At 32.3% G+C, this 27,011-nt stretch overlaps 4 protein-coding genes across 7 annotated transcripts; all 4 read right to left on the minus strand.

Moving 5' to 3' along the window:
- Positions 1-1,447: 1,447 nt before the first annotated feature.
- LOC106714701 (uridine phosphorylase 1) lies at positions 1,448-13,321 on the minus strand. Of its 3 annotated transcripts, none has more exons than XM_045678552.1 (9): positions 8,637-8,664; positions 7,778-7,943; positions 6,360-6,483; positions 5,778-5,939; positions 3,595-3,780; positions 3,122-3,260; positions 2,416-2,609; positions 2,053-2,126; positions 1,448-1,710 (listed from the first exon to the last, which is right to left on the minus strand). In XM_045678552.1, exons 2-9 carry the CDS (start codon positions 7,933-7,935, stop codon positions 1,602-1,604), a joined length of 1,146 nt encoding a protein of 381 aa, XP_045534508.1. In that variant the 5' UTR covers positions 7,936-7,943; positions 8,637-8,664; the 3' UTR covers positions 1,448-1,601. The 3 variants fall into 3 exon arrangements, with proteins under 3 accessions (XP_045534508.1, XP_045534509.1, XP_045534507.1); XM_045678551.1 differs by having other exon boundaries at positions 1,449-1,710; positions 7,778-7,963; positions 8,637-8,668; XM_045678553.1 differs by lacking the exons at positions 7,778-7,943; positions 8,637-8,664 and adding an exon at positions 13,147-13,321.
- Positions 13,322-15,960: 2,639 nt separating this feature from the next.
- On the minus strand, positions 15,961-20,802 carry LOC106714865 (tetraspanin-13). Of its 2 annotated transcripts, XM_014507984.2 has the most exons (7): positions 20,564-20,802; positions 20,311-20,478; positions 19,698-19,796; positions 19,013-19,138; positions 18,439-18,570; positions 17,708-17,815; positions 16,108-16,179 (listed from the first exon to the last, which is right to left on the minus strand). In XM_014507984.2, exons 1-6 carry the CDS (start codon positions 20,621-20,623, stop codon positions 17,741-17,743), a joined length of 660 nt encoding a protein of 219 aa, XP_014363470.1. In that variant the 5' UTR covers positions 20,624-20,802; the 3' UTR covers positions 16,108-16,179; positions 17,708-17,740. The 2 variants fall into 2 exon arrangements, with proteins under 2 accessions (XP_014363469.1, XP_014363470.1); XM_014507983.2 differs by lacking the exon at positions 17,708-17,815 and having other exon boundaries at positions 15,961-16,179; positions 20,564-20,801.
- Positions 20,803-23,880: 3,078 nt separating this feature from the next.
- Positions 23,881-25,037, minus strand: LOC123721131 (meiosis-specific with OB domain-containing protein-like). The gene is made up of 4 exons (XM_045678648.1): positions 25,004-25,037; positions 24,792-24,951; positions 24,460-24,562; positions 23,881-24,074 (listed from the first exon to the last, which is right to left on the minus strand). The coding sequence occupies exons 1-4, from the start codon at positions 25,035-25,037 to the stop codon at positions 23,916-23,918; spliced, it is 456 nt and encodes a 151-aa protein (XP_045534604.1). The 3' UTR covers positions 23,881-23,915.
- A 30-nt stretch (positions 25,038-25,067) lies between these two features.
- On the minus strand, positions 25,068-26,237 carry LOC123721146. The gene is made up of 3 exons (XM_045678729.1): positions 25,735-26,237; positions 25,537-25,630; positions 25,068-25,248 (listed from the first exon to the last, which is right to left on the minus strand). Exons 1-3 carry the CDS (start codon positions 25,751-25,753, stop codon positions 25,074-25,076), a joined length of 288 nt encoding a protein of 95 aa, XP_045534685.1. The 5' UTR covers positions 25,754-26,237; the 3' UTR covers positions 25,068-25,073.
- Positions 26,238-27,011: the final 774 nt, after the last annotated feature.

A 27,011-nucleotide genomic window follows, 5' to 3' on the forward strand; every position in this document is an offset into this window, starting at 1 on the left:
CAATAAAAAGCAGGTTTTCTTTCATGGTCCATAAAACATGTAACAGATAACTAATGTAAAATTTATCACAATACAAAATACATTCACAACAATATAACTTGTACAAACAACTATACATACAAAAAGTACAATAAATTACATTAAAATAGTCAAATTTTATGTATTATTTGTGTATTTGAAAGATATTATATTAATAATGGACTCGATAACAGTCGGCATGGCCTTTGACAAGAATAAGTTGAAGAATTAGGACATGAAAATTATTAACCAATGGTTTCCAAGACCAAAATGTCTGAACAAAACATATCCTCATCATTATCTTTGAAAAACTAGAGACAACAAGATGTTTTAAACTTTAAACGGAGATTTTGGTCTCAGCAACCCACGGTTAGACTAGTATATACTAGACAATAATTCATTTAATAGCTTGATATATATATTTTAATTTTTTTTTTGTAACTTTATTTGAGTGTAGCAAGAAAGAATTATTTTCGTTTGTCACAAAGACGTAGTGAAATCGAAACATAATTAAAAAAAATTATGGAAGGATTTTTCTATATATTATTTTTTGTTAATTAATACAGAGTAGACAAAGAGATCTATATAAAATTTAATTACAATGCAAAGACTCGTAAAATTTATAAATTAGTAGGGTTAGAGTATTGAAAATTCCAAAAATTTTAATTAAATAGTTAGGGAAAATAGTAAAATTTGTCAAAATTCAAAGTTACAGAGATATGTTAATTAGTAGTCAATTATTTTTTAAATTAAATCTTTGACTTAATGAATAATTTAACTAGACAGCAGTATACAATTAGAAGCCTTAAATTTATATTCATATAAAGGGTTAATAACAATAATATAAAAAAAATTTTTGTTATTCACAAAATACACGTTTGAAATTAAATTTACGAGAAACGCCGTTCTACAAATCTGTTAAAAAGTATAAGTGTAAGAATAATCTTATTTAATTTGATGGATTTGGTGGAAGATGGGACGCATAGGAAGGTGAAATATCCTCTTTCTGTGCGTCCCATCCTCCGTTAATTAAAGGTAGGCAACGCATCTGCATTTGCGGATGTCTATGGGAAACGTTCGCATCGTTATTTCGGCGAATTCAAGTGGCCGTTTGCTTGTTTGCCATCTTTTGATATAAAAAAAAATAAAAAAAATATTTCTCATCACACAATTTTGTTATACATAATAATAAATGAATAATGAACAAATAAGTGATCATAACAGCTTGTACTTTACTGTTATGTCTAGTATCAATAACTCCTTTATTTACATTATTCCTTTATATAGAGGAATACCTACATGATATCGTGGAATTACAATGTGGATAGTACACGAGTTTCCACTGCTGAAACATGTATACAAAACATATAATTTCCTCTGTTTTTCTTAAAGAGAATGACAGGTTTGAACAATATATATACGAGTATAGTATATCATTGAATATTCACGGAAAAACATATATTTATCAAATTAATTAATAGACAAGAACAACAAGCAATCTAAGGGCGTTTCACATAAACATAGTAGCTTTCGATGATAAATATAGACCGTAAGTAAAGTCCCCGAGATCGAATGGTGATGAATTAATCATAGTTTTCCGATTCTTGTTGAACCAGTTTGAAACGGCGCGGACTTTTGACAGCGATAGAACCGTGTCCTTCCAATGACAGGCGACCCTTCATTTGCAAGTGTCTAAAGTATGAAAAATATATTGTAAATAAAAATATATAAAAATGAAAAATACAATAAAAAAATTAACTAAAATAGGAAATGGCTAAAACACTCATGTACATATGTCCGGTGTCGGCACCGACTAGTTTCGAACCCATCGGGGGCGCTTCATCAGGGTGAGTGACACTGGTATTATTTCGCGGACGCGGCCCGTCGCTCACTGACTGAAACTAATCGGTGCCGACATCGGACAAATGTACACGAATGTTTTAGACGTTTCCTATTTTAGTTATTTTAGTTTATTTTAGTCTCACGAAAGTTTGAATAATTTATTATCAAGAAAAAAATACTAAGATTACGTACTTTTTGATATATCGGCAGACGAGTTTAGTGGGACGCTGTTGCCACTCATCCAGGACCTCTTTTGGTGCCAGCACCTGTAAATAACAGAGGAATTTATGCTTAAAAATGTCATTTTGATAGTTTCAAGTAAATATAGTAATTTGAGAAGGTATATTAAATTGCTTATTTTACGTATACGTACAATAAATCTGTATTTTTAAAAAAGTATATACATATGTATAGTAAATATCTGATAAAATTTCACTCCTAATATAATATTTTCACAACTATCTTCTGTACAACTGTGGTATTTAACCAGTAAAGCCAGCTCGTTTAGCAATAGATGTTAGTTTTCAGGGTCTACCACTGTTAATCCAGCAGTACCTGATCTCCTTTAAGCCTGTCGAGGAAGGTGACGCAGACGACAGCCGCCTTGATGCCGGCGTGGTGTGTGAGCGCGGCAAACGCCAGCGACTCCATCTCGATGTTGACCACCCCCGCCTTGTGAATACTCTCCAAGTACTCCATCTTGTCCGCCTCCGTGAAGTCACAGAACGCACCATCGAGACGACCTTGTCCTGGATAGAAGTTTAGCATTTACGTAGTCTGTATCATACATAGAGATTCAAATAAAATGTGTAGTTATAGAGAAGACATAACCTATTTTCCCTCAGATAGTTTTTCGCCTAATCAAGAGAAGAGTAGTTAATAGTCAACAGTACAACAAATCTTACTAATATTATAAATGCGAATGTTTAGATGGATGGATGATTGTTTGAAGTTATCTCCGGAACGACTCAACGGATCGTGATGAAATTTGGCGTAGATGTAGAACATAGTCTGGAAGAACACATAGGCGACTTATTAAGTTATTTTTTAATGTCGCGCGGATAAAGTAGCGACAGATAATAATGACATAAAGGCATCGATTTCATCGATATATCATTCCTATATGTTGCTTGTACTATATGTATTTTATTTAAACAATAGCAAAGCTTCTGAAATCAACATGTAACAAGTTAAATAAAGCACAATGTAAGATTGACTATCTTTCCTACACTCCACTAGATACTTTTAAAAGGTGACTAACCTTCATAAAAGTCATAGGTGCACATTGTCTTCCCCGTTATAGTGTCATAGGGGTCTTCTGGATCAGCTAGACTCTTCAGCTCTTTCACCAGTCTTCGGTCTAACTTCGCCAGCCGCTGTATTGTCTTGCCTAGTACCGTCTGTAAGTAATACATTATTTTGCAATCAATCATACGATACACTGAGTATAATTTATGCATAACCTCGTCAAGTTATGCATGCTACAGAATACGTTAGATACTAAGATGGTCGTCATCTATATATTATGTACTACAATGCTATTAGTAGAAAGATAAGTAAACAAATATCATAAGGAGAATATTTACGAAAGTATTATTGAAAAATTTATTGTCCGAATATGTATAAAGGAACGAAGTTTGCATTTGCAATTTTTGTAATGTTACAGTAGCTATCCAAAAATCACTCACCGGTAGTTGATATATCAGTTAATATTATAAATAATAATGTTCGTACCAATTCTAAAGCATTCTTGAGAGTTCCATCCACAGCTTCCTCTGATATAACGACGGTGCCCCCCTCGTACCCGATGCCTCCGCATGTCCCGATCCTGAAGAACACAGGATCTCGCACCTTCGCGTGGTACATCAGTTTGATGACCTCATGAAGTAGGATGCCTACAGACGGTATACCCATACCGTGCTGGAAACAACAGAATCACATTGTCATAGTTACTACGGCGAAGGACAATATCGTGAGGAAATGGAACATCTGCCAAAAATTAAAAGATTTAAATAATTAAAAATTAAAGCGTAGTTAATTAAACCTTAACTCCTAATTTAGGGTAAGTTCGGGCTTTTTGCGTGGATATATGAGCTGACAACGACGTAGTAATAAAACTTTATCACAAAAAATAACAATAACACGTAAACTGCTATCATAGTTTATATTTGACTGAAACAAAACAAAACGAAATTCATAATTGGACAATAAACAATTTAAACTATAAACATTAAAGTAGCATAAAAATGTTACCAAACCCAGTAGCCTCAGTTACCATTAAACATAACTAAGTAATAAATAGTAAAATTCAACAGAAACTATTACAACAAACCTTGATTAAAGTAAAACAAAAGAATCTCAAAGAAATATCTAACAATTTAAGTTTGTTCTACTTTTAATTTCTACTACATTCAATTTATATCAATTTATACAAACGAGTTCTTAAAAGGTAACATAAAACGTTGTTACATTTGACCTGAAGCCAGTCATAGCATTGTTATTTGCAAATAGTTCCGTTGCATTCACTGTTTCATAAACATCATCGTAATCAGCTTACTGTAATGTGCTCGAATGATATTAGATGTCATCCATACTAAGAATTATATAATGTAAACAATAACAGTTCTTTGAAGTCTGTTTAATACAAAAAAACGTTAAGATAGAGCGCTACGGATATCCATATTTGCGTCTTGGGATTTCCTTATTAGATAACTTGGCTATGATTCCTAAGTTCACCCGCTATCAAAAAATATTCTAAAACCTCTCTTAATAATTTAACCGTTGTAACAAAATTAATTTGTCAAATTCGTTTAGAAAGAAGAATCCTTACTAAAATTTCCTTAAATTTGAAACAAGTGAAATAAACGAACTCTTCAGGCTTAGTATTTCTTGTGAACTTCAATTTCGTATTCTGTTAACTATATCAATCTTCACACGACATAAGATATACGATATTACGGAATTTAAATGAAGTCTCGAGTTGAAATAAATGATGTACTTAAGAACAATCCCAGCGATACATTGGTCACATGGTGTCGTTTGTCTCAATTGAAGCGATAGCGCAGAGCTGACCGTTAATGATTTATGCAATTTGTATCAAGAAATTTGCACTCGTATAAACGTAGAAGATGTTAAGCTTCGATATTTAAAAGAACGCACGAACTTATAAAATATACTCCGGGAAGAATACATACGAATTAGATAATTTGAACCACACTATTCAAAATTGATGACGTCATTTAGGCTATACGTACGTTACGTTATGAAAAATTGGCTAAAAGAACATGTGATGCCAAATTCTAATGCACCTGTTAAATGATCAACTTAATTTTAAGTGTAATGACATTAGCAAATGCACATAGTAATTTTATTTATAACGCCTAATAAAGCTTTAGCAGCTTGTTAAGCAGCTTATTTCTTAACAGCTAATAAAGTCATAAGCGGATTACAACATGCAGATTATATGAGTGTTAGGAATAATGGCACAGTTGTAACTGAAGAAACAATAATAGCAAGTTTATAAATCCAAACAAAACTGTAGTAACTACATTAAGTATGAAATTTATCTTTACGATTATTAAGTATGTACTTAAAAAGTACGATATTATCTAACAGCTTGGATTCAAAAAATGTAAATGCTATAAATTTGGTCGAGCGCTAATAAAAGACAATTTTATTCTTATATTGTATGCAAATATTAGTAAGAATTACAATAACAAAGATTCGTTCTGTTTAAATTCGACATTGCGACCTCTGAGGCGATTTATCTGACACACATCCATAACAGTAAGGCCAAATATTAACGATAAGGAATGTAAATAAATCTACTTCGATGTTAAGTATCTTGAAAGATGCCATCACAGTATGCTTTACAATGTTTTCTCAAATCTAGAGAACTATGTGCTGTATATACTTACGCTTATAGACAGCACTGGGCCGACTTTATACATGGAGTAGCGGTAGGAGAACTGGCTGATGTCCTGCAGCGTGGTACCGCACGGCAGCTTGTGCCCGATCTCTGCCATGATCGTATACGCGAACTGCTCCACGCGCTTCGGTGTGCCCCCCATACATACGAACTGGATAGATATGAGATATATCAGTGTCTATATTAGTTTCAATGGGCTAATTGTAGAATTAAATACCGCAAATTTTGAGAGAATATTTTACTTTCCTACAGCTGTAACCCAAATTCATAGACATAAATATATAATGGAATGTAAATTTTATTTACACCATAGACCGAATTTTTTAATTTATAATTTTTGTCTTTTCAAATATTTTGGCGGCTCAAGGTCCAGGCTACACCTGAAATTGTAACAACCTAGTTTTATTTTTCTATCATCTGAACTGCCAAGAATTAGTCTTCTTTGAAGCCTCTTCAACGATGAAGATTGTTGTTGTCAGTCAAAACAGTTATTCACCTGACTTCTAGCAGCTAAGAATTAAGTATTCCTGTGGATTATTTATACAATTTATAATATTCAAACAAAAATTACTTGGACGTCGCCGAACATTTCGACGAGATCGTGGGAGCCACTGCCGAGTGCCAAGTGGTACAAGATGTCTTGGTCCATAAGTTCGATGTTTGGGTTACGTAGGCGTACGGTGCCATCGGGATATCTGCAATGGAAAAGCCATGTAAAACATAGGTTTATTAAATGAAAATTCAAGAAAACACACTTTAAAAATAGGATTAATTTTATGTCATAGAAAGTTTACCGTCTAAATATTGGATCATTTTTAAACAACCGAGTAATAAAAAAAAACAAAATAGTTGTATATTCATCGTCGACACCAGTCTGTATAAATCCAATATCATTCGTAAAAAGAGGAAGATGCTCTATACCTTTTATAGTTTTTACTAATTTATCAACTATTCCATTCACAATTTTTTCAAAACAAATGTTTGCAATTAACCTTTTTCCTATAATATTCCCCTCAGCTTTCTTTTGTTATCCTACAACTGATTTTACAGTGCAGAAGAATGGCGATTGCTGTTCAAGTACAAAAGAAATTCATTTCATAGTTTTCTATCCGACAAATGTCGGTAAATTGAATTTTTTTAAACAAATATAATAATATTAATGCACTATATACTACATACAAAGTAAATCTACTAATGTCTCCGAAGGCACGTGTCTTTATATTAAAAATAGAAAACCAGTAGCAAGTTGTATATGGAAATTTGAAGACAATCCATTTCGTTAACATAATCTGCGTTACAGTTTATTGCTAAGGCATTTTATTAAAGCGGTGGATGTAAGAGTTTAATCATGAACTAATCGATTTTTATATTATCTTGGCTATCTGAAATAGAAGCCATTAATCACTAATACATGCTTGTCGAGCGATCGCTTTATCATCACTCGATAATAACTATATTAGAAAACTAATAGAAGTTTTTTTTTAATGTTTTTCTAAAAATAAAACTAGATATTATGACCCTCTGTTATGGTAATAAACTCCGCTATTAAGGTACGAAAACATCTTGAGCGTTGTTTATTTTTTCTAAAAATGGTCAAAATAATGGTTTACCATACAACTGACTAATGGATTTGTTTATTAAAAATTTTTTATATTTAATACTGGGAAGTTTAGAATTTTAGCATAAAAAGAAATTTTTTGTCAATGTAGGTCAATGCTTGAATACAAGCCAAAGTGAAGCAAATATTGACAGAATTTTCTTTGACTGATACCGCCTTTGTAGGTTTAAACAAACATGGTGCGATACACAAATATTTGACACACGTATACTTAGTTATATGTTACATTTTTAAACTGCAAATGTAATTTTCACTTAAATTTAGGATATTATCAATAAAACTCTTAAAATAAATTATCAAATTAAAAAGAAAGTTGATATTATAACGTTTATAATTATTTATTTTTTTGAAAGATGAAATATTGTAACAACCTAACTAAATCCGGATCCACTTCTTCACTCATTGAACTTCCATTTTCCTGTATCCGATGTCGGTACCCGTATTGCTGTAACGCGCTCCGATCAGCTGTTAGACGACAGCCATTTTGATGCATGGGCACTCCATTGTCGTCTTCGCAATTGCACGGCATATTTCAACCTTTGATATTAAAATACAAACTAATGATGTTTAGGCATTTTTAGACTTTCGCAAAATTAATGATTTTTATTTAGCTTGATTTTGGACATCTTTTGCCAAATAAATCTTCACGCACACAACAAAAAAATACACTAGTCTCTGTTATAATTATATAATTCAAGTTTTCATCCTTCAATTATACTAGATTTGTATTGAAATAAATTTTTGTGACAAACAACGCAAACTTATTTTTTTTTTGTTTACCAAATAAATTGTTTTGGTCATAACAAAAAAAAACATTGACGAGTCTATCAAAGGTTAAACTGATTACTCGTATTAACTTTCTAAATGTTATGCTCGCAATTTACTTTTTGCGAGCATTGTGACAAGGTCGTATGGTGACTGCATTCCAAACTCACAAGCGATCTTTGTTACAATAACTGGTAATGTCTAGTATTCAATCTTTTGTACCAGTATTTATAATAATTTTTTGTTGGTATTGTACTTAAACGCATTTTATTAATATTTTTTCATAATTTATTTTAATGATAGACTATGCAATATTATTTGCAATATAATGTCTTAAGAAAAGAATTATCAATAATTTAAAATTAAATTAAAGATGAGTATTTTAAATTAAACATTTGATTTAAACTACAAAAATATTATATATGTTACAAATGTAAAAATAAAATTCAATAAATAATTACTTACTTTTTTACAACACAAATTAGAAAATTAAATGCTTTTTTTACAAAATAAAATAAAACTAAAAATATTTACAGCACAACACGGGATATTGTTAAAACATTCACTGCGTTCGCTCACAACTGCGTTTCACAAACGAGTAACTGTGCGCTACTGACAAGGGAGCAAAATATAACATCTGATGTGTGTAAGATAGACAGCCGTATACGGGCGTCCAATCGATTAATTAAATTCGCTTCCCACATAGGGTCGAATATTATATAGCAAACTATTACCATAAGAGCTATAATTTAGCACTTATGTACGTTGGTTATTAGAAGTTTTCGATCGAATTGCTTTGTAAAAGTTAAATGGTATTCAACCGAAATGGGTAGGAAATAAACGTCGACTGTACAATTGAATCCTAGCCATTGTCTTTTAATAATTTCTTATTGTCTATCACGTTAGACTCAACGTGGTTTATTAAATAAAATGTTTTAAGTTCATCCCAACTACGTGAGATGAATTCTGATAACCTAAACAGTTTAAATTCCTAAGTTTCAATTCCTTCAATGTTTGCTAATTTGACTAATTTGAACATAGAATTGCCAATAAATGGTTATATTGATACTGCGGATACTTGCATTTCATCTTTGTATCTTTTGAAAATTCATCGCATGAAAGCAAAGTTCAGTGAATATGACAAACTTTTGCGTAGAACTTTCAACAGAATTGAGCATTGTGGAGTATGAATATGCTATAGATAGATGGACTTAATTAATTATTTTTTTATGCAAAAGTATTTTTCATGTGAACTATTTGATAAACAAATAACTTAGAAGATTGATGACTTGTGCCATATTGTTGTTTTTCGATAAAAATCTCGATACTTCGATAACGTCACTATCACAACTTGACCTTTACAATAAACATAAAACGCGAGAAATATACGATGTTTATTTCAAAAGCATTTGTATTTGTAGGTTTTCACTACGGAAACAAAAGTACAATAACATATTGTTATCTCTCTCATTCACTTGAAACAAGAGAGATAGCACATATGTCAATGGTGTTTCCTCACTCACACACAAAATGCTCGGCGTTGTAAAACAAAACGTAATTGATGAAAGCTATAAACCAAAAGAGATTAGAGACGCCATAATAAAAATGCCATTGAAATATAATTTAACACTAGCGGTTTCCCGCGATTTTTTCATCGTGGTACTATAAATAAATTACCTTCAGTTACTTCCGCACACATAGGCTACCTTCCAATAAAAATCACGTGAAAATCGGCGTATCCGTTTCTCATATTACCCAAAATAAACGGGGACTTGCGGACAGACAGACAAAAAATAAGTAAAGCAAATACATCTCGTATACGAAATAAGATTTCGATATTCCATAGTAACTCCAATTTAATTAATTGAATAAATGTAAAAGATATAGGTATAAGCATCGGACTATTTCAACTATGACGAAAATTTTTAATCTATATTCCTGAAATTTTAAGTTACATTTCGCCTTATCTACTTGAAAAATTTTGAAAAAAAAATTTATATAAAAATAGTTGTTGACATTGACAAAAAATATAATCAGGCAAAAGAATCATCCGTACCGTTAGCGACCCTCTTCAATAATAATTAAATCAGAAAACCGTCGTGCAAGACTTTAACTAATGGCTTTGAGAAAACGGTTGCTCCAAATTACATTTCCCCTTCATTGGAATATAAAAGCTTTCTCTATACATCGACGAATCCGTTTCTATTTGGCTAGACATTAGGATTGATGTCATACCAGCTTTATACAACTAGATTAGATTTTTCAGGGGCAACAAGATTAGGGATGTCAGAATTTTATATATAAGAAAACAATACGAAACATCAGCTCTAAAGTCTGTTGGTCAAATAAAGTTGGAAACATATCCTTCGGATCCATAGGATACTTGTACATATAGGTTCGTCTATAATACTTCTATAATACGGTCACGATCATTATGTATTTTTTCCCTGCTGGGGATCGAAATGAAGACCCATAGCTTATGTGCCACGTATTTCGATCAATAGACCACGCAGCCGAAACAACAGATAAGAAAATCAATATCAACCGTAACAGTTACAAGGACGGTGAATTGGCCACGGTGAATTTATTTTCCTATAACCGAACTGAAATACAACTACGCACGATTACCTAAACGGTTGTTCCGAATCGATATTTTTTATGGTTATTTTACTATGAAGGTCAATTATTTTATCACACGTGGTATCTGTGCATCCTTTGTTAAATAAATAAAAATAAGTCCCTTATAATATCATCAGAAGAGATAGGCTTAATAGAAATCGCCGTGTAAAGCTGTATTCACAATTAATAGTGTTCGCCTTTGTTTACATTTCATTGCACTAATTGTAGTGGCCATTAGACGCCTTGAATTATAACAAAATCAGCCAAAGTATTTTACGTTATTCACGTAAAGATAATATCATTCGCCGTGTAAGATTCAAAGTGAGACCACAAAGGCTAGGCAGAACAAATATCTGTAATTATTAAATTTCTTATACGACTGAAGATTGTTCAATTGCCAGAACATAATAACCTAGCGCATTCTAGAATTTTTGTCGCATTTCTGTACACTGTATTTAAAATTTAAGCCCACGTGCTAATTTGCTACGACAAAAAACCGTCCAGCTAGGATCTTAGTCGTAGCGTTAGTGATAAAAACAGTTGCTTTAGGCCCTAGTAATAAGGAGTTTTAAATATTAGGAGGGGCTGTTGATGACAAGACCCTTCGTCATTCACCAAAGAAAAAGCTAAATGATAATTTTGATAAATTCATAATCTACTATATATAGGGTGTCTCAGTAAGAGTGCACTTTTTAAAATTGGAATATTTTTTTTTTCGTGCAAGTGGCAAGTCCTTAAATTTTACAGTTATCACCTCTGTTTATTCCGATTATTAAAAAAGGTGCGCTTTTCGAAAGAACAAAGCGTTATAATTGTGAAAACTTATTTCAAAAATGGGGAAAATTACAGCCGAGAAAGTGCACCTAATGTGTCAACCATTCGAAGAGAGGTCAAAAAATTGATATGATAAAAAGAATCCTTTGCGTCAACGTACTGGTCAGTCTCTGAAAACATTACTGCTGTAAACGAGAGTGTCGCCGAAAATCCGAAAACATCAATACAACATCGTTCTCAACAACTTTAAATAAGTCATTTTCTCCGATGATCCATATGGATCCATGAATGGCATCGTGAATACACAAAATTGTCGAATTTGGGACTCATAAAATTCTCATGCAATCCATGAGAAACAAATGCACCCCACAACGAGTAACTGTCTGGTGCAGATTTTGGTCAGGCGGCGTGATTGGACCTTACTTTTTTGAAAATGAGGCCGAAATTGCAGTGACTGTGAACGGCATTCGTTACAGGAATATTATAACGGACTCCTTGTGGCCTCAACTGAACGGTATGAATCTGGACAACATGTGGTTTCAGCAGGACGGCGCAACCTGCCATACCGCGAATGAAACAATCGACTTATTGCAACAACGATTTCCAGAAAACATTATTTCACGAAATTGTGATGTCAACTGGCCACCAAAATCATGCGATTTTTTTCTCTGGGGTTTTGTGAAATCTCGGGTTTATGCGAATAAACCCGAAACAATTCCTGAACTCTGATCGGAAATCCAACGCGTCATCGGTGAGATACAGCCACATATCTGTGCAAAAGTCATGGAAAAATTCATGAAAAGAGTAATGGCCGGTCATCGGAGCCGTGGGGGTCATTTGCCAGATTTTTAATTCCATACTTAATCGGAACATGTCTTCTTTACAATACAATAAAAATATCACAACTCTGTCATAAAATACTTGTTTTTATTTTAAAATGAAAAAGTGCACTCTTACTGAGACACCCTTTATCTTTAAAATAGTAATTTTCACTATTATTTTGAATAGTAAAATACAAATTATTATCCCCACCAGGAAACCTTTTGGCTTTCGAAAATACAGAGAAGCACGTTCCAATTAAACTTTCGGAAGCTCAGTGAAATAGCACTTTAAGGACCATAAATCAAATATAATGTGATTCCATTCCACGCTTCGTATATCTTGGAACAACAGCCCTTAAAATTTTCCTAAGTCACTTAACTGTGTAAAGATTTTCTAACAAGTATTAAGTAGGTTGACACAAGAAAGAGGTCAAGTCAAGTTCACCTAGTTTTCATTCATCGTTAGTGGTATAAATGTCCAAATGTATATACATATATACCTATATGTTACCACTTATTGTTTACTGAACCAATCAACGCTTATGCATAGCTTACATAGTTATCCATCTAGTTAAATCTAGATTGGTAAAGTACCTATAATAATGTGCATTAAATTTTAGAGAACAATTCAAAATTAATTTTATGGGAAAATAAAGAAATAACTATAAGATACCACAAACGACATGTCTCATGTCCAAATCAATTTCATTTAACCGTACAATTTTACGTCAGATATCTGAGCAATATGGGAATATACTCACTCGTCACGGAGTTCATCTTTATCGAAGGACATTGTAATAAACACCAACACCGCACGCTAACGCTGTTAGGTAATGGATCAATGTTAACTTGTTCCCACTAATAACCAGAACCGAACTAAGGTTTTCCGCACAGCAACGGGGCGCGGATGCGTCGAAAGCTTGCGCAGTAGCTTTGGTGCCAACCTAAATAATCGAGATGGTCTAGTAACTCTAATATGAAACCAAATGTCAAAACGTGTAGATAAGATATTTAACTCGTTGTGTAATCCATTTTGTATAGGCGTATTATCTAATAAACGATAGCTTCGCCTAATGTAAGCGTACTGTCCTTTTCCACGCGAAGCGGACAAATATATGGATTTTTCCATAAATTTATAATTTTCTTTAACCTCTTTATTTTGATTTCTCAAACTTAGACAACTTCGATTTTTAAGAAAATACCTAATATTGTATAGAACATCCTTGCTTAGTTTTATAATAGGCGTGGATCTGGATTACGAGCTAGATTGAAAATACAAGTCTGCACTGCAAGCTCACGCAAGTGACAGACATTAGAACGCAGCGCAGGACGCCGAGCTTCCGCAGAATTTCTAGTGATTTAAATATTTATGCATACTTAACGCCACTGTTTATAATATAAATTCGGGCTAATTTTCGTTATCAAAACTATCAATAATTTATGCTTTTCATTACATAAAATATAATTATATTTTTTAATGTTTTTAGTTTCCAAGCAATTAGTGATATAAACGACATACTAGCTGAGTCGTCATGATAATTTAATACGAAGTACTCGAATATTTTATTGGATTGGCCGCCAAAAATACGCCAAGGATTTTAAAGGGCTCAAAAAAATGACAATAAAATGCAATGCTCAATACCATTTATTCACAGATTAAGAAGTTACATATGTACATGAGTTTATACATAACATATTGAAAACTTTTGAAAAATTACAATAAAAATATCGACGAACGGAATATATCTCAATTACTAAAAATGACTGGCAAAAATGTCATAAAATATTCGAAAAGCATTTGATATACAGATAAATTATACAAAAAAAAGTAAAAAAAAAATCACTAAAAACACACCAAACGCTACACAAGTAAAATTAACTAATTAAAGCTATTTCTGTAACGAAATATAAATATAATGCAAATGAAAAATAGCAAGATATAAAAATAGACGAAATATTAACTATTATTTTTTATTGAAATGTTTATTATTGATCATTCACACAACTATTGAATAAGACTGCCGTGACACTTGTATACATATTGTTGTCTCTGTTTTAGGGCCGGCATTAGGATAGGGTGCGGTTGGGCGACCGCCCAGGGCGCTGGATAAAAAGGCGCCATAGGTACTACAGTCTCACATAATCCTGTTAAACCCCCCACCCACCCCTCAAAGGCATGGTAAAAATCTCGCCCGGTGCGTTAGTAGACCCTTAAACAGTTATTAACTTTATTAATATATGTGTCACTACAATCGAGTTCTAATCAGAAACATTGGCAGCCAAGGAAGAATGACTTATAACGAACTAATATATTGACTAGCTGAATAAATTTGCAGCACAAGAAAAGTCTACGTTTTTCATTTACCGCCCCAGCCTTCTATAGATAAGATGGCTCCTACGCATAGAGTTATAACCCAAAAAATAACGTTATTTTTTTGGACTGGCAATTTACTACACTTTAATGACATTTTTCATATTATGAGTATACTCCATTTAAAATCTTATGATTTAAACAAATATCAATGATTTCATTAATTTAAAGATCATGTTTAACAGAATTAGAAATACAGTGTCCAAAAAAAATTGTTCCGACAATTATACGTAGGACTTGTATAAACCCCAACTATCAAATAAATTTGACGTCATATGTATTAGATAGGTATTTTCCTAGATTTTAGATAAGAGATTATTGTATAGATACGTTTGTGATCAATTTCTACCTTAGTTTCAGCTTTAAAAAAATATTTTAAACATATATAAATAAAATAGGCCATCCTTGATTTTGCTATCAATTACAAGAAATCCTTTCACATTAATTTGCTATCACTTTGCATAAAAAAATTATGACTTGATTTTTAATTATTAGACTTAAAATTATTATTTATAATGAGTACATAAAATATATAATAAAACCTAAGCTAAAAGTACATAATGTGTATAATTTTTTATTTAGCAATTGACCTCAAATTTTATTTCTTCGAGACATTTTTATGAAAAATATTTATAATTTCAACAGTCAAGGTTCATTACTTGGTCAGATTGTTACCACTGATTGTGACTTATTGCCTATTATATTTTAAGTTAATACGTATTTTTGTATGTTTGTAACGAATAAACTTAAAAACTATTAAACTAATTTCAAAATTTCTCTCACCATTATTATGCTACATCATCTCTAAGACAAATCAAACAAATCGGAAAATGTTTGTTACAACGTATCTTCAAAACGGTTTAACGGATCTTGATGAAATTTGGCACAGATATAGAATAAACTAGAAAAATCTATACTTACTAAGTTTTTTTAAATTTCTCGCGGAAGTCGCGGGCAAAATCTAGTATGTTATATTTAATTTATAAAATATTTGGAAAAACAAATGTCCACGCATATGAAGCCGAGACAATAATTGAATATTTTCTTGTATGTTTAGGAACTGAGGAATTCCTTTAAACTACAACTTATCTATCAATATTCAACACATAGTCAGCATGACATGAACTTTAAGAAAGAGGCGAAAATCTTAAAAAAAATAATAAAGAAAATTGAAAAAAATCCTAGTATAGGCAATTATGCAAAGAGGTCAAATTAATATTTTTTTTCCTAAAAGATAATTATTATATTATCACATATTAATTCTAAACCAGTCATGTGAACACAACGGTACAGCCTATGAAAAAAAAAAATGTCTACAATTGTATCAGTACAAATAGTTTTTTCTCGGGAAGATTGCATGCGGTTCCTTGTAGCTGGGGTCAGGCTGGTTACGGTAACGTCGGGCAAGCCAAACAGCGAATAACTGAAAAATATCATTAACTTTTTTTTAAACATTTTAATTAAAAAAAAAAATACCTTCGCGGCGAAAAACAATTGCCTTAATCGATGGGTCCTATGTATAAGGGCCAAAGTAACAAATTAATGATTTTACGTTTTTATATCAAAAGCTACGTCTTAGTCTAGTTAACAACATTCACTAAACACAAATAAACATTTACCGGTATAAACGTGTTTTACTAAAGTAAAAGGGCCTATACGGCATCTTTTCCTATATGGTTGAAACTTTGAGAACCTGTCTTGTAAATTTGTCAATTTGCACATTAGCCCTTTTTCGTAGGAGCCATCGTAATGCTGTTTTTTTAATAAATCCATTTTGCATGCAAATATTTTTAGTGAACAAAATGTACACAGTAATTATAGTAACACTATGTAAGTAGTGTGTAAGTTTTAATTAATTGAAAAGTGCGTGCTCCATGCAATACAATTGTTAATTACCAACAATTAGAGACAAACATGCAACATTTATGTCACTAACATATCAGTTAAAGCTGAAAAGCTTTCAATTAATTGTGTTGTAAATGTGGGAAACTGACCAAACATTCACACCAATATATTACAGTCATTTATCTCGTTTCTCTAAAAACAAAAACTGAGCTACAATACAAAAAAAATTGTTTTACTTCTTTTGTATGAATATTTTGTCAGTTATTATTTAAAAAAAAGGCGACATAGATCCTTTGCGGTGTTTGATTCGGTTATTTTTAATTTAAAACTTTTAATTTAACGTTTTTAAATGCGTTTAAAAAAATAACGAAATCTGCAATTAAATAATGAAAACATGATCATTATTTCTATTGAACAATTACTATGAACATTAAATTTTAGCAAATAGTAGAGAATGGAAATTTCTAGAATTCTCCTTCTGGTATAAACTTGATATATTTTTTTTCTTAAAATACCACAATATATGTATGTTTCAAAGTTTTCGATGAAAGAAAAGTATGAAAAATTTACATCTACATCTAAAAATCGTCTTGTAAATAGAACTATGTTTTCTGTAGGCAAACATAGTTTAAATACAAAACATATGAGATCCGTTGCTCGCGTCATCTAGTGATAAATTATCTTATATATTATTATTTACTTATGTATTACGTATTCGAGAATCTTTTGCGTTGTTACGATGATACTCTAATAATATTTTTAATGTATAAAACAACGCAATGACTGTTTTGTACACTTTTTGTCAAAATTTACTTGAACACAAAAAAAAAGAAATTTTAAATCTGAACGTCACATTTATTGCTGTAATTATCTTCTTTTGTGGGAAACTATAATTTACCAATCACACACAGAATACAATTTGTTTTTGGTGGTTTATTAAAATTATTTTTGGTACTAAAAACTTTCTAACCTAAACTAAAGTTAGAGGAAAAATTGAGTATTGTGAAAAGACCTTCACAACACTATGCACAAAACCTAGCATTAAGCATGTTGTCATGCAGTGCCTGTAAAAAAGGCAAAGCAAAGCACACCAATATGCAATCCACCTTAAAACTCATATCTCCATTAGCCAAGGTTATTCACAGAAATGCGCTCGGGTTAGCTCTCGGATCCTTTTGGTTACGATATCTTACAGTCAACCAAACACCCAGAAACTGTAAAAATAATCGCCCAACAGTTAGTCACAAATGAATCCCATGCGCCATTTTTATTAACACATACTGTACCAACTCATTTTCATACGAAGTATAATCGTAGTGGCATATAACGGGTTACATTTCATTAATATTCAAAAAGCACATAATAACCTATACTGTAAAAGATCTGAAAATGTTATCTAAACTGCACCATATAAAAATAACAAAACAGATGTTATGATGTTATGGTGTAAGGATGTGATAACTTTTTACTAAAAGCAATTAATTTAAAAAAAAAATTTAGTTTCACAATATTTTTAACATTAAAATCATCAATTTATGTTCTGTGTTTTAACTGATTTTAATATCAGAATAATTAACTAAATTAACAAAAACATCAATAATGTCTTTATTAAATTTAGTTATTTAGTCTTAGTTTTGCAGTGCAATAATAAGAATGACTAAAATGTTACTAGCAAGATAATATCAAATCAATTTCTTCAATTTAATCATAATGCTTATTAGAAAACGAAACATTCCATTAAAAGGTGTCATGACAGTAAAATATGAAAATGGTACAAAAATGATTAGAGATAGTCACAAGCTTCTACGGGACATATCAAAAAACATGGCACACATACCTCTGTGAAACTGAAGAATAGTCCAATTCCACCGCAAAGCTTGAATGCATAATCAATTCTCTCTTTTAATGTCTCCATGCATGGCTCACATTGACAATGAGGTGAAATCACCATATTCTTGCAACAGATCCTCTGTAAAAAATGTATGTAGCACACAGAGGGTCAATTATGTTACTAAATTACTGGCCAAATATACATTCTTTGTGTGTACTTAGTAATCTATTAGTGGTCACCCTAGATTTCGTCATCGCAGAATAAAAAAGAAGCCTATAATATACCCGCGTGCATCAGTTACCTTCCCGACCAAGTCCCGTAAAAATTGGTCCAGCCATTCCAGTGATTACTACAAATGTGGCTTTGTGGACAAACAGACATACAGAAAACATTTTTAAAATTGATGTTTTTTCTTTAGTCCATACTTTTATCATGAAGAGAAAAGAAAAAACATTATATTTTTTTGTTTATGGTTAATAAAATTATTACATTGACCAAGTTACCACAGCTGATTAAATTTTCATCATATCTACACAAGTAAATTGTTACAACTCATAAAGATCTCCAATGACTAACTTACATCAACAATATCACACGAGGGATAATCAGCTGTACCGTTTGCAGGAATCAATCTATCTTGGAAACCGCAGCATTGGAACCTCTCCTGCACTTGCTCCTTTACATCCATGTTAACTTTGTTCCATCCCTGCATCACCATTGAAGATTACAATTAATCAGTTACAATGCTACAGCTACAGTATCATAGACACTATTGTGCAATACAATAACATCATGACATACTGGTCTTTCATAACATTGAAAACAGAGTTAGCATAGCTGTGAAAATGTTAAATACAATTATATTTCTATGTATAGGTACAACAATGCAAAGCAGACAAAAAACATGAATAGAAAATAATCTAATTTTACAATAAATCAAATTATTTTACACTAAATACAACTATTTTGTTAATTGAGTTAATTGCATGTGTATTGTCTAATGAACACATAGCAAAATATATAAAGTGAAATATAACAGGGAAATATAAAAGTTATACTTATATATACTGGTATACATTTATATCATTATGTATTTAAATTCATATGAATATAAAATAAATATGTCTTCAGTCAAGTACACATTGTTTGTCTTATTAACAAAGGAGATAAGAGCATTAAGTCTATACTTTATATTTATTCAACAACTGCACTGTAATGTAAAAGGATACCAATAAAATCATTTGTTTAAAATGGCAATAACTAACCTGTTGAGCTAGCATCTCTTGCTGATCAGAATTTACAGCAAGGCAGGCACAAGCTACAGAAAATTGAACAAGAAATAGAAGAAACAGTATCACCATGTACTGATAAAATGAGTTAAAGATTGTTTATATTACATTTCGTATTTTCATATCATTACATAGAGAGAAAAATAACAAAATTCACAAAAATTCATCCATTAACAAGCTTAAATTATTGATGATGATGATTCTAGTAAATGGTTTGAAATTCAGGAAAAGTGATTTAAATGACAAATTATAAATTGTTCATCTTTATCCATTGATAAACATCTAAAATGTTTAAACAGATTTATAAATAAACTATTCTGTGAAGTTGTATTTCTTTCAATGCAAATATTACTGCAGAAAACTGTATGTTAACTTAAGAATACAGAAAAAATAGAATCCAACTTATAAAGAATTGTTACAACTAAGATTAGATTGTTGAATTTCCTTTTGGTTTCTGAAGCATAAATGTTATGATTTAGTAAAAGTAACATAGCCTTGATATTTTGACATAACAAAGGTTTTTCTCACAAAGAGAAAGTATATGATGTCTAACAATGTATTTATTTTAGTATTGTTATAAAAAGGATACAAAAAAGAGCATAACTTGATGGTGTTTGACCGCTCCAGCCAATCCCAACAAGGAAATTAATATTAAGAACACTCCACAAGCAAGAATCCCGCCCACTATGGGTAAATTTGTCACCAGGGACGATGCTTGTCCGTATACTGCAACGGATATAAGAATAGAAGCCACCACCTAAAATTGCAATGACAAAATCAATTTTTAACATAAATATCACACATAAATAATTGTTGTTTCATCAAAATATTTTAAAATTTACCACATAAAGGACATTTAACGCAATCAAAGCGTTTTTGGAACAAGTGAAACCACCACACATTTTGATTATTTGTGCACTTCGAAACAAAATGGAATTGTAATTAAAATTCACTTAATGTAGATTTAGCTTTGGCATACGCCATGAAAGGAAACGAAAAATTTTAGAATACAATTATTTGAATTGAATACAACACAAGACCAACAAGAACGAAAGTCCGACACAATTTTCTTACACCACACAATCACAATCAATCAATCAAAGTTAAATCAAAGAGTAGGTTACTTCCTTCTCACAACAGTGACGCTTTTTCAAAGAGTATAAAGTGTTGAGCATATTTTGGATTATAAATTCAGAATTGAGTAATGAAGTTAGTGAGCATTAAAAATGTCCAACTTTTATCCTGAGGGTTCTACTGGTCTCTACCATTGTATATATTGCCTTTTTTATTCAAAAGACCAAAAAAATAAGTATTTAGAACACTGTGTGTCTTTTTGACTTGATTTCTTACTCAGAATATTAATTTATCTAAAATCTAAAAGTACTTTTCTCTTTTGGTATTAAATTAATTTTAAACAGTTTATAAACAACCTGCCTTCATTTCTATTTACTTTTTTGATGGTGCCCCTATAACTTACTTATACTTTGTACTTCGTGTTTAGCTTTTGTGTTCTTCTAGACTGTGTTCTACATCTGTGTCAAATTTCATCAAGATCCGTTGAGCTGTTCCAGAAATACCTTGAAACAAACATCCATCCATCCATCCATTTAAATTTTCGCATTTATAATACTAGTAACATAATATAGAATAGAAATTGTCTATGATTGGTTAATTCATGCTATATTGATAGTGAATTCAATTCAATTCAGCGTTCGGAACCGTACGATAATTATCGTACACATACGATAATTTTGTGCCTACATACGATGTACGATAGCATATTATTATCGTACGCAGATTGTACGATAATTTCTATCATGATGCAAAATTTGAGAATTTATATTATTTCACTCATGCGTTGATAGTCTAAACCGCAGTAGCATGATTTTATTTTGTCCAATAAAATCTTGAGAAAATACCGGGAAATACAAGTTCTTTATTCCTATTGGTCCTTACGATCCGCTCTACTAAGTTTCACCACTGCCAATACTGTAACTTTATCCAGCGCCTGCTGTACACGCTTTCTTATTGGTTAGTATAGCATCTACCAATGCGAACAAGAGAATATAAGTTCGATAATTCGATATTTCGATTATGTTCACACTTCATATGTATCGTATATTTTGTGTAGAAAAGTTGGCAGTTATTTCGTTATATTATTATGATTATATGTCCGTATTCGCTCTGACAAACGGAATTATTCAAATTAAGTGAAGAAAGAAGTAATTTTCTAGAGCAGCAAAATTTTGATCATACACTCGGAGTGATTGTACGATAATTTCGATCCATGTACGATAATTTTACGCCCCTGGTACGATAGTCAGTCCACTTCAAGTTGCTAACGCTGCTGCGCTTCGGCTCGGGTAGACATTTGTCGGAACTCTTTGCAATGACAGGCTTTCCGCACTCGTAATGAAATATACTAAAATGAATTCATACTTGTCTCTTATACTAATGTGTACATTCTATAAATGTATAGTCAAATTACTATTTTAAACAAGTGTCGCCACATAAGTGTGAAATTAGTATGTATCATTTTGGTATGGTTAACTGTTAACGATTAACTTTAACTTGCGTTAAATTTTCGAGAATTTAACGCTTTAACGATTAACGAAGTTAATTTTTTAATTAACGAATTAACGATTAACGAAGTTAACTTTTCGATTAACTGAGCCCACCTGTGATTAAATATAATAAGACCGATGAATCACTTAGGATAACATTTAGAGTTAGATTTAGATAAATGAGAGGTTACTAGACTGCAGTTGCTTATCAAGATATTGAGAGCGTTGCTAAATGAGTAAGGATTACCTATGTCCCATATATAAGAGAACTGCAGTGATCTAGTATTGAGTACTTCGATGTCTGCGTGCGCGACCGCGAGCTTGGCGCCCCCGTCCGCCTGCCACGACAGCGAGCGCACCGGCCGCCGCGCTCCCGGCTCGCGGTATACATTCACCGTGTGACAGCTGCTCCTTTCCACCGGCGGTATTGATGGCAATTCCGAATAATATATCTGATACATATCTACCGCATTGTTTTGTAATATGTTATGCTCCATACTCTAAAATATGACGAGAATTGTATATATGCAGAAGAAACCGTTAGAGTTCTAATTGTAATGTTTACTAACATGTCCGAGGTGCATAACAGCATGAATGTATGCGTCGTCCTTTTCTATCTTACGACGATATCGTTGTGTGGCTTCAGGGTCATTCATGTTTATATCCTTAGGCCAGCCACCTTCGACATGGTTTATACCTGAACTTGTATACTCCGCTCTAAAACTTACCAACAATACCAAGTATCTTACTAATATTAAAAATGCGAATGTTTAGATGGATGGACAGGTGTTTGAAAGTATCTCTGAAACGGCTCAACGGATCTTTATGAAATTTGGCATAGTCTTTAATAAGACAGTCTTTTGTCATAAGAACATAGCCTGGAAGAACACATAGGCTACTTATTACGTTTTTTTTAATTCCACGCGGGCGATAGCTAGTTATATTATAAAGTTAATTTGTAACGAATTAATTGTGAGACTATTAACAAATTTGAATTACTTGTAAGTTACAATTATATCATTATTCCTTTCGTCATTTTTTTATAAAATATCGAAAATTTTAATTGGGGCTTTATAACAATTATGTTACAATTACACATACAAATACATTACCTTGTTGAATTAACCCAGTTTTCGGACATATTCGGAGCATTTTGTACGGCGACATGTACAGGATTGCGTAGTATATAATTTTTATACTGACTAGGATTGCATGGAATACTGACACATATTTCAGGGCCATAATCTTCGAATAAAGTTTGTTTTCCAAACTCTTTTCTCTTCCTTGTATATTCATAAGTGATTTCATTTTTTTCTGGTTTCTCCATAATTTTCGATGTTATTTAATCAATACCGTTGCTACTGTAGGTTCTACCTTTATATTTCTTACTCCTTCTTTATTCTGATCATTAAATTGGTTTGTACGAATAGAATAAAAATGTATGTGTTTTTGCAAAAGCTAAATATGTTCACTTTTATGAATGTATGAATATTTGAAAAGGTGCAATAAAATAACTTTAGTAAGTAATTTTTTTATTTATGTCTATGTTTAGACAATAACGAAAAGGTTTTCGTCATTAATTAGCCTACATTAGAGTTTATTAAGGAATCAATGAATGGCAACATTAAACTTAGTAAAGTGGTATGGGGTCGGCAGGGTTGGCTTTGCGCAGAGAGAGCACGATGAGGCGATGCGGCGTGGCGGCCAACTTGGCGCAGCACTGCTCCAGCAGCAGGCGCCAGCGGACAGCTGCCCGTTCTTCTGACGACATCGCTTTTAACTGTTGCGTCTATTAAAGGAACTTACAACTTTATTATATCCACAGATCTCTATAATTACATGGACAGGCTACAAGCCGTGGTATTTTGTGCTTGTTGATTTTCGCCATTTTGGCACTGATCATAGAGGTTGTATGTATTTAACTGTCAATAACATTAACAGTATCATTTAAGGCGGAAGAAAGTTAAAGAATTTATTTTCAAGCAGCGATCATTTTCATTTGTATAGAGATCAGTGATTAAACCTTATTGTGTTAAAGTTATAAAACTACAAAGTATCCGTTTATTCACCTGCTATTTACACTTTGCTTGAAATAATAATCTTAGCAACAGACTAAAGCTGTTATATAAATTTCCAGATTCTTATTAAAGTATAATTGATTTCCCAATACTCACCGTGTAACCTAACGTGTTCTGTAAAATATTTGCTGGAAGACGAGCGGTCAGTTCCCCGGTGTGATCGGCGAAGCGCACTCTTAACTCTTCACAGTTATTGTCCCTAAATTGATTGACGAAAATTTTAAATAATACAAAACTGACTCGAAATTGGGTACAGTGAAGCGGACTTATATTTACATACGCTCGAATAACGGGTAATACTCCTGCTATGTTCGTCTAATAAAAAATACCGTTGACGTCTAAATTCTTTGTATAACCATCGGCTGTCGGTTCAGTTAATTATTTGAAAATATTTTTGTAACGACAATACGGAGAATAAATAAAATTACGTAGAGTTAATCAGATCGTCTAAGTCGAGATGTGTGAGTAGAGCATGAAGCGAGGCACAGAAGGGCGCGCCGTCAGCGAGGCGGTCGCGCACCTGCTCCACGGTTGCGGCGCACGCGCGCTGCCCGCTCCACTCCGACCACGCGGCCGCCTCACCACCCGCTGAAAGTACTTACATGCAGCTCCAAAAAATATAACAATATCATGACAGTACGACCGCAATTCTCTGTATGAAATCCAGCATTCATAAAAACCAGTTTATCGGCTTGTACGAAGATACTGTATCATGTACCATCTCGGTCTTGTATATAGAGTCTGAGCGCCTCAGCGTCAGAAGTGTGCGGCTGATGCGTGACGACGCTGCGCCCGCACACCTGCGTCCGCGCGCCACGACCGCGCCACGACACGCGCGCGTCCGCGATAAACAACACGCTTCCTAATGGACGCCATTCCTCCGCCCTAGTACATTTTAAAAACATTTAAAAGACGGTTTTAGTGGTCATCCGTTGTACTTATAACAAAAATTTTATGTGCTTTATAGCAGGGATAGAAAGTTAAATGTGAAGACTTCGTCAAATAATTAAACAGACGAAACATTTAAACATAAATAACACATACTAAACATGTACTTTACGCCGCTTCTTACAGACAACTATTATTATTACATTTTAATTTCAATTCACTCAGGAAACGTGCTTTGCTTATAAAACAATTACACAAAATTCCTTTTCATGACGCAACATTCACCTTTGAATAGTATCGGTATCAAACATGTCCAAATAGAGAGAAGCGGGCGTTGTGTTGTCCACTATTTCTACAGCACGTACCGGCATTTCCACACCTTATGCAATACAATAAATTATGTTTATTACGAAATTGTTTTTTATGTAGCAAAAGAATTAAAAAAAAAAAAAAGATTAAATAATAATATGCAAACAATGATACCGAGTTTAGTTTTTATCATCTTCACAGGTTGCACAGATTTCACAACAACTAACAAGTCTACATAAATATTTCCATTTCCTTCTGTAATTAAAGATACATTAAATTAAAAAAATATATATGGAGTATACAATCTATATAAAAGATAGATTAGATTGACAAGTTCATTGGTCATAACTATGATACGATAGAAGTGGTTTTCCTCGGCATACCGACCCACATCCTCTAGTAGTAAAAGAAAACAACAAAAAAGAAAGCAAAATATCTTACCAGTAAATGTCATTACTTTAGCGAGACCACAGTAGCCCGCTGATGATTTACTCGGAATATGGAGCAGCGGTAAATACGCACCTGTATCGCCACTGAAAGTACTCACGTCGGAGGATCCTTCGTTGATAGATAGGTAAAATGGACATGATACCTCGAGGAATAAAATGATATGTAATAAAAATATTTCGTTTTTTCTCTCTTATATTAAGATCTAAGACGTACTTTCATTTTATTAATTAGACAAATTCTGACACGGTTTGAAATAACAAATTGAGTGATATAAACTTTTTAAGATAAGGTTGTAAGAGGATTTTTACCTGTGGTTTAAAGGTATCATCTGCCACACTTTTGACGCAAATTTTTGGCGAATAAATTTCAACTGCAACAAACTTTCGTTTCAACACTTTTGTATAAATAAAAAAGGAATATTTTGAAATTGTTAAGGTTATTACCGACATCTCCAACGATGAATCTATTATAAAAAGTCGTTACAAAGGAATCTGAACCCCACACATCGACATTTATTGTATCAATTTGGGAATCCCTTATAGTGAAAGACATCACACCTCGTGATTCGCTACTTTTCTCTTTGGGACTAAAGGTTCTTGGACATTTTTTAGCTATAATTATGCCAATCACTAAAGCATTCTTAATGTTTATGTTTAAATTATTTAAACAAACTTTTTGTACTCCCGTCATGGTAAGAAATCGAAAACCAAACAGAAAGTAACAGAAATAACAGAATGTTAAAAAACTTCGGTTCCCGCCAATTTCATTTTTTTTTATGCAATGGAATATTAGTTGAGATTATTTGTCATTAATGATGTATCATCCTAGTTAAAAAAAATGGATCTAATTATATTAGTGCTGAAGTTAGTACCTATTTAATAATATTACAAGACATTTATAAATTATTACAAGAATTTAAAGTAAAAGTTCTTTTATCCTGACAGATATACATGTTTTGCAAATTTCGTTGCATAACGGAGCGGATATGATAATTGATAACT

The sequence above is a fragment of the Papilio machaon genome, chromosome 7 (assembly GCF_912999745.1).
Source record: "Papilio machaon chromosome 7, ilPapMach1.1, whole genome shotgun sequence".
NCBI classification, from domain to species: Eukaryota; Metazoa; Arthropoda; class Insecta; order Lepidoptera; family Papilionidae; genus Papilio; species Papilio machaon.